This window comes from Heterodontus francisci, chromosome 1, assembly GCF_036365525.1.
Source record: "Heterodontus francisci isolate sHetFra1 chromosome 1, sHetFra1.hap1, whole genome shotgun sequence".
NCBI classification, from domain to species: domain Eukaryota; kingdom Metazoa; phylum Chordata; class Chondrichthyes; order Heterodontiformes; family Heterodontidae; genus Heterodontus; species Heterodontus francisci.
The window spans coordinates 9328381-9340867 of record NC_090371.1 but is presented as its reverse complement, the minus strand read 5'-3'; the positions used below and the strand labels follow the sequence as shown (position 1 = coordinate 9340867).

General features: G+C 45.5%; 1 protein-coding gene across 6 annotated transcripts in view; it reads right to left on the bottom strand.

The window, feature by feature from the left end:
• LOC137367435 (lysyl oxidase homolog 3B-like) overlaps window positions 1-12487 on the bottom strand; it is a 218431-nt gene that overhangs the window by 188524 nt on the left and 17420 nt on the right. For 5 of the 6 annotated variants that reach the window (XM_068028647.1, XM_068028646.1, XM_068028644.1 and 2 more), the window contains exon 2: window positions 3142-3435. In XM_068028647.1, the coding sequence (XP_067884748.1) occupies window positions 3142-3427 (286 nt within the window). In that variant the 5' untranslated portion in view covers window positions 3428-3435. Of the gene's footprint in view, window positions 1-3141; window positions 3436-5937; window positions 6000-12487 lie in introns of those variants that run through there. The other variant, XM_068028645.1, reaches the window with a different exon arrangement.

The window sequence follows — 12487 nt, the reverse complement described above, 5'->3', positions numbered from 1 at the left end:
TGTGAACTGCTAGGAGGATAGTGATAGACTTCAAGAGGACATAGACAGGATGGTGGGATAGGCGGACACATGAGAAATGAAATTTAATGCAGAGAAGTGTGAAGTGATTGATTTTGGTAGGAAGAATGAGGAGAGGAAATATAAAATAAAAGATACAATTCTAAAGAGGGTGCAGGAGCAGAGGGACCTGGGGGTGTATGTACATAAATCATTGAAGGTGGCAGGACAGGCTGAGAAAGCAGTTAATAAGGCATACGGATCCTGGGATTTATGAATAGAATCATAGAGTACAAAAGCAAGTGAGTTATGGTGAACCTGTATAAAACACGGGTTCAGCCTCAGCTGGAATATTGTGTCCAGTTCTGGGCACCACACTTTAGGAAGAATGTGAAGGCATTGGAGAGGATGCAGAAAAGACTTACAAGAATGGTTCCAGGGATGAGGAACTTCAGTTACGTGGAGAGATTGGAGAAACTGGGTCTGTTCTCGTTGGAGAAGAGAAGGTTGAGAGGAGATTTGAGAGAGGTCTTCAAAATCATGAGGGGTCTGGACATAGTAGAACGGGAGAAACAATTCCCAATGGTGGAAGAGTCGAGAACCAGAGGACACCAATTTAAAGTGATTGGCAAAAGAACCAGAGGAGACATGAGGAAAATAAAAGCAAAATACTGCAGATGCTGGAAATCTGAAACAAAAACAAGAAATGCTGGATTCACTCAGCAGGTCTGGCAGCATCTGTGGAAAAAGAAGCAGAGTTAACGTTTCGGGTCAGTGACCCTTCTTCGGAACTGACAAATATTAGAAAAGTCACAGATTATAAACAAGTGAGGTGGGGGTTGGGCAAGAGATAACAAAGGAGAAGGTGCAGATTGGACCAGGCCACATAGCTGACCAAAAGGTCACGGAGCAAAGGCAAACAATATGTTAATGGTGTTTTGAAAGACAAAGCATTAGTACAGATTAGGTGTGAATATACTGAATATAGAACATCAGCAAGTGCAAACCTGAAGAAAAACAACCTGAAAAAAACAGTGGGTAAGCAAACTGAACAAACTAAGATGAAATGAAATAAATGCAAAAAATGTAAAAAGGCATGAGGAAAAGCTTTTTTACGCAGTGAGTGGTTCGGATCTGGAATGCACTCCCTGAGAATGTGGTGGAGGCAGACTCAATCGAGGCTTTCAAATGGGAATTGGATAATTATCTGAAGAGAAAAAATTTGCAGGATTACAGGGAAAAGGCAGAGAGTGGGACTAGCTGAGTTGCTATTGCAGAGAGCCAGCACAGACACGATGGGCTGAATGACCTCCTTCTGTGCTGTGATTCTATGAACTGGAATGCACTGCCTGGAAGGGCAGTGGAAGCAGATTCAATCATAACTTTCAAAAGCAAATTGGATAAATACTTGAAAGGGGAAAATCTACAGAGTTATGGAGTAAGGGCAGGGGTGTGTGATTAATCGGATCGTTCCCAGGATCAGGAAGCCTGACCTGACTGATTCTTGGGATAAATGGATTGTCCTATGAGGTGAGATTGAGTAGAATTAATGGGCCTGAATTCCCTAACATTTAGAAGAATGAGAGGTGATCTCATTGAAACATATAAAATTCACAGTGGGTTTGATAGAGAAAGTGCTGAGAAAACATTTCCCTGGCTGGGGAAGCTCGAACACAGGGTTACAGTCTCAGAGTAAGAGGTCGGCCATTTAGGGCTGAGATGTGGAGACATTTCTTCACTCAGAAGGTTGCGAATCTTTGGAATTCTCTAGTTCAGAGACCGCTGGACTCTCAGGCATTGAGTACATTCAAGAGAGAGATGAAGAGATTTCTGGTTGCTCAGATATTAAGAGATGTGGGATTAGTGTGGGAAGGTCAGCCATGATGAAGGGTCGAATGGCCTCCTCCTACTCTTATTTCTTATGGTCTTACATGCACTCTCAGTTGTTCATATTCAAATCCAGTCCCTGGGTATTACAGGGAAAGTGTGGGTGGAGTGGGGCTGTTTCAGTTATACAGAGCATTGGTGAGACCACATCTCGAATACTGTGTGCAGTTTTGGTCTCCTTATTTAAGGAAGGATGTGAATGCGTTGGAGGCAGTTCACAGGAGGTTTACTAGATTGATACCTGGAATGAGTGGGTTGTCTTATGAGGAAAGGTTGGACAGACTGGGCTTGTTTTCACTGGAGTTTAGAAGAGTGAGGGGAGACTTGATTGAAGTTTCTAAGATTCTGAATGGTCTTGACAAGGTGGATGTGGAAAGGATGTTTTCTCTTGTGGGTCAGTCCAGAACAAGCGGGCACTGTTTTAAAATTAGGGGTCGCCCTTTTAGGACAGAGATGAGGAGAATTTTTTTTCTCTCAGAGGGTTGTGCAACTTTGGAACTCTCTGCCTCAGAAGGTAGTGGAGGCGGGGTCAGTGAATATTTTTAAGGCGGAGGATAGATTCTTGTTAGGTAAGGGAATCAACGATTATCAGGGGAAAATGGGAGTGTGTAATTCAAATACACATGATCTTGTTGAATGGTGATGCAGACTCAACGGGCCGAATGGCCTACTTCTGTTCCTAATTCGTACGGTTGTATGGTCATATGGTTTTTAAAAATTCACTTTTTGGGAAGTGGACATCGCTGGCCAGGCCAACATTTATTGCCCGTCCCTAATTGCCCTTGAGAAGGTGGTGGTGAGCTGCCTTCTTGAACCACTGCAGTCCATGTGGGGTAGGAACACCCACAGTGCTGTTAGGAAGGGAATTCCTGGATTTTGACCCAGTGACAGTGAAGGAACGGCGATATAGTTCCAAGTCAGAATGGTGTGTGACTTGGAGGAGAACTTGCAGGTGGTGGTGTTCCCATGTATTTGCTGCCCTTGTCCTTCTAGTTGGTAGAGGTCGTGGGTTTGGAAGGTGCTGTCTAAGGGGCACTAATTGGATAGCTCTTTCACAGAGCTAGCACAGGCACAATGGGTTGAATGGCCTCCTGCTTTGCTGTGTGATTCTAAGGGATGGTCTTGTCTGCTTTGATGATGATGTCAGATGGCGAATGGGTGGGATCTTTGCTTTATGTCCCACTGATTGTTTTTCTCTTGGGCTGCAAGTTAGAGGGAGGGGTCACTGGGGACACTGTAACACCCTCGAGGCCTCACCTGCCCCTTTGCCGTACTTGGCACTGTGAGTCCAGCCTGTGGCCTTCGTGAAGCCCATCATCTTGCACAGAACATGCGCGTTTTCCAGCTTGAAGTCATCATCGCAGATCGTCCCCCACTCTCCTTCATAGAAGACCTCCACTCTGCCCTCATTGTGCTTGCGGGGGTACCCCGACAATCGGACACCCACCTTCTCCCGAAGGGGGGGCGCCCCCGTCGCCTGCTGACCACAGACCGTCAGCACACACATCCCGAGAAGTGTCAGTGTCACACGCAGGACCCGCATCTCAAACCCTGTGAGGGGGGGGGGGGTGTAGGAGAGGAGGCAGGAGAGGGGTATGGGGGGAGGTATAGGGGAATGGGAGGGGATGGGGCAGAGGAGGGAGTGGAGGGAAATAGGTGGGGAGAATGTAGGGGAGGAAGTGGGAGGGGAGGAGTTTAGGAATGGGACAGGAGGGGGTGGGGGGTGAGGATGGGGTAGGTGAGGGAGTGGAGGAAGAAGGGAGGAGTAGGGGAGGGGGTAGGGGAGGGTCAGTGGGAGATGCAGAGGGAGGGGGAGTGAGGGAGGAGGTAGGGAAGAGGAAAGAGGGGGTGGGGAGGGAGGGAGGAGTGAGGGAGAAGAAGGGAGGGGAAGTAGGGAGGGAGGGAAGGGAGGAGTGGGAGGGGAAGAGATAGAGGAGGGAGAAGGAGGAAGGTGAGGATTGAAGGAGGGGGAATGGGCGAGGAGGAAGGGTAGGTGGGGAGGGAGGGGAGTGAGGGAGGAGATAGGGAAGTGAAGGGGAAGGGAGGGAGGGACGGAAATGAGGGAAAGATGGCGGGATGGAGGTGGGGATGGAAGAAGTGAGGGAGGGAGGTGGGGAGTGATGGAGAATGGGATGAGGAAAGGGAGGAAGGGAGGAGGGAGGAAGGAAATGAAATATTCATTATATCTTTGAAGTGAATTAATTAATATCAAGTGTGATCAAACCTGGGACTTCAGAGTGGGAGCAGTTCAAATCCATATAATGAAGAAAGACTTGCATTTATATAGCACCTTTCACAAGCTCAGGACGTTCTAAGGCTCTTTACAGCCAATGAAGTACTTTTGAAGTATAGTCACTGTTGTAGTGTAGGAAATACGCCAGCCAATTTGTGCACAGCAAGATCCCACAAACTGCCATTTGATAATGACCAGATCATCTGCTTTAGTGATGTTGGTTCAGGGATAAACATTGACCAGGACCCCGGGGAGAACGCCCCTCCCTGCTCTTCTCCTATAAAAAAGCACAGATTAACCAGTCTCTATTATCACTGCTGTTTGTGGGATCTTACTGTACACAAAGTGTGCAAGCCAATGTGTTATTTACCTTAATTGTATTAATGACTCTTAATCATGTAAACTGTGCTTTTCTTTCTTTCCTATGAATGAATGTAAGCTGACTGTGGTCGAGTCCAGTGGGTAGAGGTTGTCTCATGATGGTAAGATGGAGCTACGAAGGGAGAAGAATTCTGACCGAAGACATCATCGCTGGGGTTCAGATTGAACTTTTTATAAATAAAAGACAATGTAAGTGAACAAGGACCCACCCCGCCACACAGACACACACAGACACACACACACACAGACACACACACACACACAGAGACACACACACACACACACACACACAGAGACACACACACAGAGACACACACAGAGACACACACACAGAGACACACACACACACAGACACACACACACATACACACACACAGAAACACACACACATACACACACACAGAGACACACACAGACACACACAGACACACACACACACATACACAGACACACACACAGACACACACACACAGACACACACACAGACATACACACACAGACACACACACAGACATACACACACGCAGACACACACACAGACACACACACAGACACACACACACACAAACACATAGACACAGAGACACACACAGACACACACACACACAGACACACACACACAGACACACACAGACACACACACACACAGACACAGACACACACACAGAGACACACACACACACACACAGAGACACACACACACACACAGACACACACACAGACACACACACACAGAGAGACACACACACACAGAGAGACACACACACACAGAGAGACACACACACACTCACACACACAGACACACACACACAGACAGACACACACACACACACACGCACACACGCACACACACACAGACAGACAGACAGACACACACACGCACACACACACGCAGACACACATACACATACACACACACACGCACACAGACAGACACACACACACACGCAGACAGACACACACACACACACGCAGACAGACGCACACAGACAGACACACACACACACACGCGTACACAGACAGACACACACACACACGCGTCCCCCCCTTACTGTGCCCCCTCCCCTTTCACCCGCTTCCCCCCAACCTCCCCTCAGCTTCGGCCCCTCGTCTCCAGAAGATCACCCTGGGATACAGATGCCCTGGTTTCCCTCTCGCCCACCTCCAAACGGTCATTCTTTGTGTGTGAAGGTTAGAACCATAGAAAAGTTACAGCACGGAAGGAGGCCATTCAGCCCATCGTGTCTCTCCGGCTAAAAAAAAAACTAGCCGCCCATTCTAATCCTACCTTCCAGCACCTGGTCCATAACCTTGCAGGTTACAGCACCTCAGGTGCAGGTCCAGGTACCTTTTAGCAGGTCATTGCCCCGATCTCAGTTATACCCAGGTGATGAGCTGTCCTGTGCCCTCACACCCGCCCCCTTCAGTGGTTTACCCACCATTCAACAGTCACGATTCCTGCTCCCGGGAGGCTGGGATGAAGCAGTATCTGTGGGACAGTGGGACTCAGCTCTCTCCCAATTGCGTTTAAGAGTAAATTCCAACCCTGTCACTTCCTGTAACACATCAGCAAACTCCCACCCAGTTTACAACCGTCGTCACTAACTGACCCACTGAAGAGTTGTCGCTCGATCATAACATCTCACTCAGCTTGCTCTCAAACAGTTCACCTCCTCTCTCTCACATCCTTCTCTTTAATAAAGACCGATTATGAAGTATTTACCCTGGGTCAAGGGGCAGGGAGGGTGTGGATAGAAGGATCGAAATTGTAGTCCCCTCACTATAACCCTTCCTATTCTCCTCACTTTGCACAAGATGCCCTTTTAGGTCCAGTATGTAAAACAACAGCAAATAAAAGCTGAAGCTACAATTTCTTTTCACAGGGAATGGTTGAGGAGAATAGCATAGATGCATTTAGGCAGAAGCTAGATGAACCCATGAGTGAGAAAGGAATAGCAGCATCTGCTGATAGGGTGAGATGAAGAGGAGTGAACGGAGGCTCGTGTGGAGCAGAAACACCAGTTGGGCCAAATGGCCTGTTCTGTGCCGTACATTCGATGTAATATGTACGTAAAATACCTTCCATCTACAAATTGACAATCCTCTCTTCACATAGCACACATATCATTTTCACCAATCTTCTCTTAACTGATGTAAAATATTTTACTGTTCCTTTTGATATTTGTTGAAATTGCTTTTGCCTCATGCTCTCTTGTCTTAATTCCACATAAAGAACAAAGAGAACAAAGAAAATTACAGCACAGGAACAGGCCCTTCGGCCCTCCAAGCCTGCGCCGATCCAGATCCTCTCTCTAAACATGTCACCTATTTTCTAAGGTTCTGTATCTCTTTACTTCCTGCCCATTCATGTATCTGTCTAGATACATCTTAAAAGACGCCATCGTGCCCGCGTCTACCACCTCCACTGGCAATGCGTTCCAGGCACCCACCACCCTCTGCGTAAAGAACTTTCCACGCATATCCCCCCTAACCTTTTCCCCTTTCACTTTGAACTCGTGTCCTCTAGTAATTGAATCCCCCACTCTGGGAAAAAGCCTCTTGCTATCCACCCTGTCTATACCTCTCATGATTTTGTACACCTCAATCAGGTCCCCCCTCAACCTCCGTCTTTCTAATGAAAATAATCCTAATCTACTCAACCTCTCTTCATAGCTAGCGCCCTCCATACCAGGCAACATCCTGGTGAACCTCCTCTGCACCCTCTCCAAAGCATCCACATCCTTTTGGTAATATGGCGACCAGAACTGCACGCAGTATTCCAAATGTGGCCGAACCAAAGTCCTATACAACTGTAACATGACCTGCCAACTCTTGTACTCAATGCCCCGTCCGATGAAGGAAAGCATGCCGTATGGCTTCTTGACCACTCTATTTACTTGCGTTGCCACCTTCAGGGAACAGTGGACCTGAACACCCAAATCTCTCTGGACATCAATTTTCCCCAGGACTTTTCCATTTACTGTATAGTTCACTCTTGAATTGGATCTTCCAAAATGCATCACCTCGCATTTGCCCTGATTGAACTCCATCTGCCATTTCTCTGCCCAACTCTCCAATCTATCTATATTCTGCTGTATTCCCTGACAGTCCCCTTCACTATCTGCTACTCCACCAATCTTAGTGTCGTCTGCAAACTTGCTAATCAGACCACCTATACTTTCCTCCAAATCATTAATGTATATCACAAACAACAGTGGTCCCAGCACGGATCCCTGTGGAACACCACTGGTCACACGTCTCCATTTTGAGAAACTCCCTTCTACTGCTACTCTCTGTTTCCTGTTGCCCAGCCAGTTCTTTATCCATCTAGCTAGTACACCCTGGACCCCATGCGCCTTCACTTTCTCCATCAGCCTGCCATGGGGAACCTTATCAAACGCCTTACTGAAGTATTCTCCATTAGTTCTTCCAGGCTCACATCTTTAAGTTCAATTTTTTACTAACCTCTTTATTTATCTGTAACATCCTACAACTAATGGTAGTTTGTTTCTTTATTCCATACTTATTCCATACCTCTGCACTTTCTTTACAAATATCCCATTAATATTCTACAGGCCTGTATGCTGAATCCTCCTTCCACCTCCCCTCAGCTCAGTTGGTTCCACTCTCACATCTACATCAGAAGGTTGTGGGTTCAAGTCCCACTCTGGAGACATGAGCCTCATGATTCCAAACCGACCCTCCCAGTGCAGTACGGAGGGAGTGCTGCACTGTTGGAGGTGCCATCTTTCACATGATGAGGCCCTCTCAGGTGGATGTAAAAGATCCTATGGCACTGTTTTGAAGAAGAGCAGGGGTGTTCATCCCGGTCTCCTGCCCATTATTTATCCCTCAATAAATATGAGCAGATTATCCAGTCGTTATCACATTGCTATTTCTGGAAGCTTGCTGTGCACAAATCGGCTGCTGTGCTTCAAAATCACTCCATTGGCTGCAAAGCTTTTTGGGTTGTCCTGACTGTTGTGTGTTGTTGTTGTAATTGTAGCATAGCTAGGGCATTATTGAGAAAGTCTTGGAGTCTAGATAATGTCAACTAATAACTCTTATTATTTACATATCAAAATTTACACTCTCCTCAAGCCTCCTTAGCTAGCATCCTTTGTGCTGCTACTCTCTTCTTCCACAGCCCATTACCATGTACCTGTTACATCATTACCCTTACAGTGGAGGGATGTCCTTATACTACATCTCCCCCCAAGTCTTTAGTCAACATTTTCTTAAACTTTATTTACTACCCTTTGAATTCACAAATTTAGTCTGTTAGGAGGTTGCACGACTCTCCCCGGTCTGGTTGTAGTCTGACTGGGATGATCAGTAGTCTTCCTTGTAAGTCTGTATCGCTGACTTGGTTGATCTTTACTAAGGATTGTAGTATTCTGTTTGCTTTGGGTTTCTTCATCATCGTCTGGGTCTTCCAAATGGATGATAGCCTGTTGCTTCTGGGGGAATAGGGATAATGCTTCACCTATTTCTGCGTAAGTTTCCTTCAGTTGTGTGTGTACCACACACGATCTCTGGTAGTTTTCATCTTTGTGGATTACAGTACTTTCCCTTTCTAGGTCATGTATCCATACTCTTTGGCCGTTATTTGATTTTGCTAAGTCTCCATTGTAATTTCGAGTTTTTTGCCTTCCCTTGGAGTTTTCCCGGACTCTTGCTCTCTCATAATCCCGGACGTTCAATCCTGGAGGCAATTTTTTAAGTAACACAGGAAGTTGCATTCTCATCTTCCTGCCCATCAGTAATTCTGCGGGTGATAGTCCGCACATCAAAGGTGTAGATCGATAAATTCGAAGTGAGGTTGGAATTCTTCTTCAATAAGGACTTTATGGTTCTTCCATTCTTTCCATTCAACTGTGGATAATGTGGTCAACTTGTGAGATGTTGAAATCCCACTGTTGTCCCAAATTGAGTAAAATATTCATTCGCAAACTGTGGTCCGTTGCCTGACAGTATTTCGTCAGGGATACCATGCGTCATAAAGACGTCTTGTAGAATTCTTATAACTGCTTCTGTTGCTGTTTGAATGCAACCTTCTCACTTCGACCCACCTTGAGAAATAATCAATGATGATTATGCTGTCAAACATGAATAAATTCATATAGAATAAAAGCAAAATACTGCAGACGCTGGAATCCGAAATAAAAACAAGAAATGCTGGAAATACTCAGCAGGTCTGGCAGCATCTGTGGAGAGAGAAGCAGAGTTAACTTTTCAGGTCAGTGACCCTTCTTCGGAACTGGCAAATATAAATTCATACTCAGCCGTTGCCAAGGTCTGATCGGAAATTGAGTAAACAGAGGTTCACACTGTTCTGGTCTTTGTCTTACACAGTTCTGGGAGTTCTGGATCACATTCTCGATGTCTTTGGATATTTCTGGCCACCACACTGATGATTGTGCCCTTGCTCTGCACTTCATTATTCCCATACGGCCTTGATGTAGATGTTCCAAGATATCCGATCTCAGTGAACTGGGAATGACCGTCATTGTAAACTCGCAAGTCGTCAATAATTGTGAAGTATTTTCTATGTTCCTAGAAAGTTTTTGTCCTTTTTCCACCAGGATGTTCTTGTGGCCACCCTTGTGTGCAACACTGTCTTATGCGAATACATTCTTCATTGCTTTGGTGGGCGTGATGAATTTCTGTATGCTTGCTGGCCAATTTTGCGCAGTGTATTGTGACTATGGCTCTATGTTGTACATGAAATTCACATCTTGTTTTGTCGGATGGTCTACCAATTCTCTTGAAAGTGCATCAGCAGACATTTGCATCTTTCCCTGGACATATACTGTCTCATACTTATATCTCATCAATCTTAAACAAAATCTTTGGATTCTTGGAGGCATTTTTGCAATCTCCTTTTCATCCAACAAAGATACCAAATGTTTATGGTCTGTCGCGATGACAACTCTCAATTCAATGATGTAGTCAGAAAACTTTACACACGCCCATGTGACGGCAAGTGCTTCTTTTTCACTTACCGCATACCCTGTCTCCATCTCGGACAAAGCTCTAGATGTGTAGTATACTGGTTTATGAAAACCATTAGGTTCTTCCTGGAACTGGACTGCCCCTGACCCAGTGGAGGAGGTGTCTGCCGCTATTGTTGTTGGTAGTGTAGGGTTATAGTGTGCCAAGATGTCCAGTGATATGAGCATCTCTTTAATCTTCCAGAATGCTTGTTCTTGGTGTGAACTCCAACACCACACTTGCTCTTTTCTGAGGAGTTGTCTTACTGGTTCTGTTACCTGCACTAAATGAGGTACAACTTTGTCTAACTGACTCACCATTCCCAGGAATCTTTGGAGTTGCTGAATGGAAGTAGGAGTAGGGAATTCTGCAATGGCTCGTGTCCTCTGTGGATCTGCCATTATACCTTCACTGCTCACTATGTGTCCCAAGAAACAAACTGAGGTCTTGGAGAATTCGCACTTCTAATTTAGTTAGCCCTGCTTCTTGAGGTCGCTGTAGATCTGCTCGATCTCTGTGGTCATGTTTCACGACTGACCATCCATGTATCAAGATGTCATCCATGTGACAAATAATTACCTCGAGTCCTTCTAAGATGTTAGAGATAGATCTTTGGAAGATCTCTGGTGCGGAAGTTATTCCAAACAGTAACCAATTGAAACAAAACATCCCGAAAGGTGTTATAAATGTGGTTAGTAATTTTGAGGTCGTGTCTTAGGAACCCTTCCCAAACCCACTATTGCTAAAGTTTGGTGCTCTGAGAGAGTTTCGCTGAGCTGTCATCCACTGTGGACACTGGATGAATTTCATGCGCTACTGCTCTGTTAAGCTGTGTTAAATCCGCACAAATACATAGAGTTCCAGTTTGTTACTGGACAGGAACCATGGCTGAACACCACTCCATTGGCAGTGCAACCGGAGAAATGACTCCCCGCCTGGTCATCTCTTCCAACTGGTCTTGAACTTGGTTCATCAATGGGTAAGGTATCTTTCTGGGTGTGAAGATACTCACTGCTCTGGCATTTTCTTTAAGTGTGATTCTATACTCTGTCTTGAGTCTTCTGAGACCTGTGAAAAGTTTTGGATAGTCTGCTTGAAAGCAACTGTTTACCTGTTGCTGTTTGACTTCATCAATCTTCTTGATCAGTTGCAAGTCTAAGCACGCTTTTCTTCTTAAGAAGGAAAATTCTTGGTTTTGCAAGACATGTAGGGTTTCCATAATTTGTCTCCCTCTATGTTGGAGAGTTAGTTGAAGCTTACCCTTCACTTTCAGTTGGATATCCTTTGGACCATGCAACTGTGTGTCCACCAGTTGTCGGAAATGTCTCATCGACCATGGCTCTTGGTCTGACAGAACTCTAGGTGTCTGTTTACATAGATTACTGCCGTCCAAAATCCTTGATTTGGGTCATTAATTTCTCCTAGGAAATCTCCTGGTTCCTTTTCTTCTGGAGGTTGGTGCACTTCTTTCATGTGAAGTTCTTTTGTAGTGTGCTTTTGAGCAAAGAGATCTTGCACTGGCACATTTTCCCATAATGTCCAATTATTTTTTATAATTAAAACAATCGGCTTTATTTGCTGCGCAGTGCTTCCGTCTGTGAGTCTTCCTGGCTCCACAGCGCTGATCATTAAGGAGGCTATAGCTGGGTACTTAAAAACTCAAGGTAATGGGGAATAGTCAGCATGGTTTTGTGAAAGGGAAATCATGTTTAACCAATTTATTGGAGTTCTTTGAAGGAGTAACATGCGCTGTGGATAAAGGGGAGCCCGTTGACGTACTGTACTTGGATTTCCAGAAGGCATTTGACAAGGTGCCACATAAAAGTTATTGCACAAAGTAAGAGCTCATGGTGTAGTGGGTAAAATAATAACATGGATAGAAGATTGGCTGGCTGGCAGAAAATAGAAAGTATGCATAAATGGGTCCTTTTCTGATTGGCAGGATGTGAAGATTGGAGTCCCACAGGAGTCTGTGCTGGGGCCTTGACTTTTTAC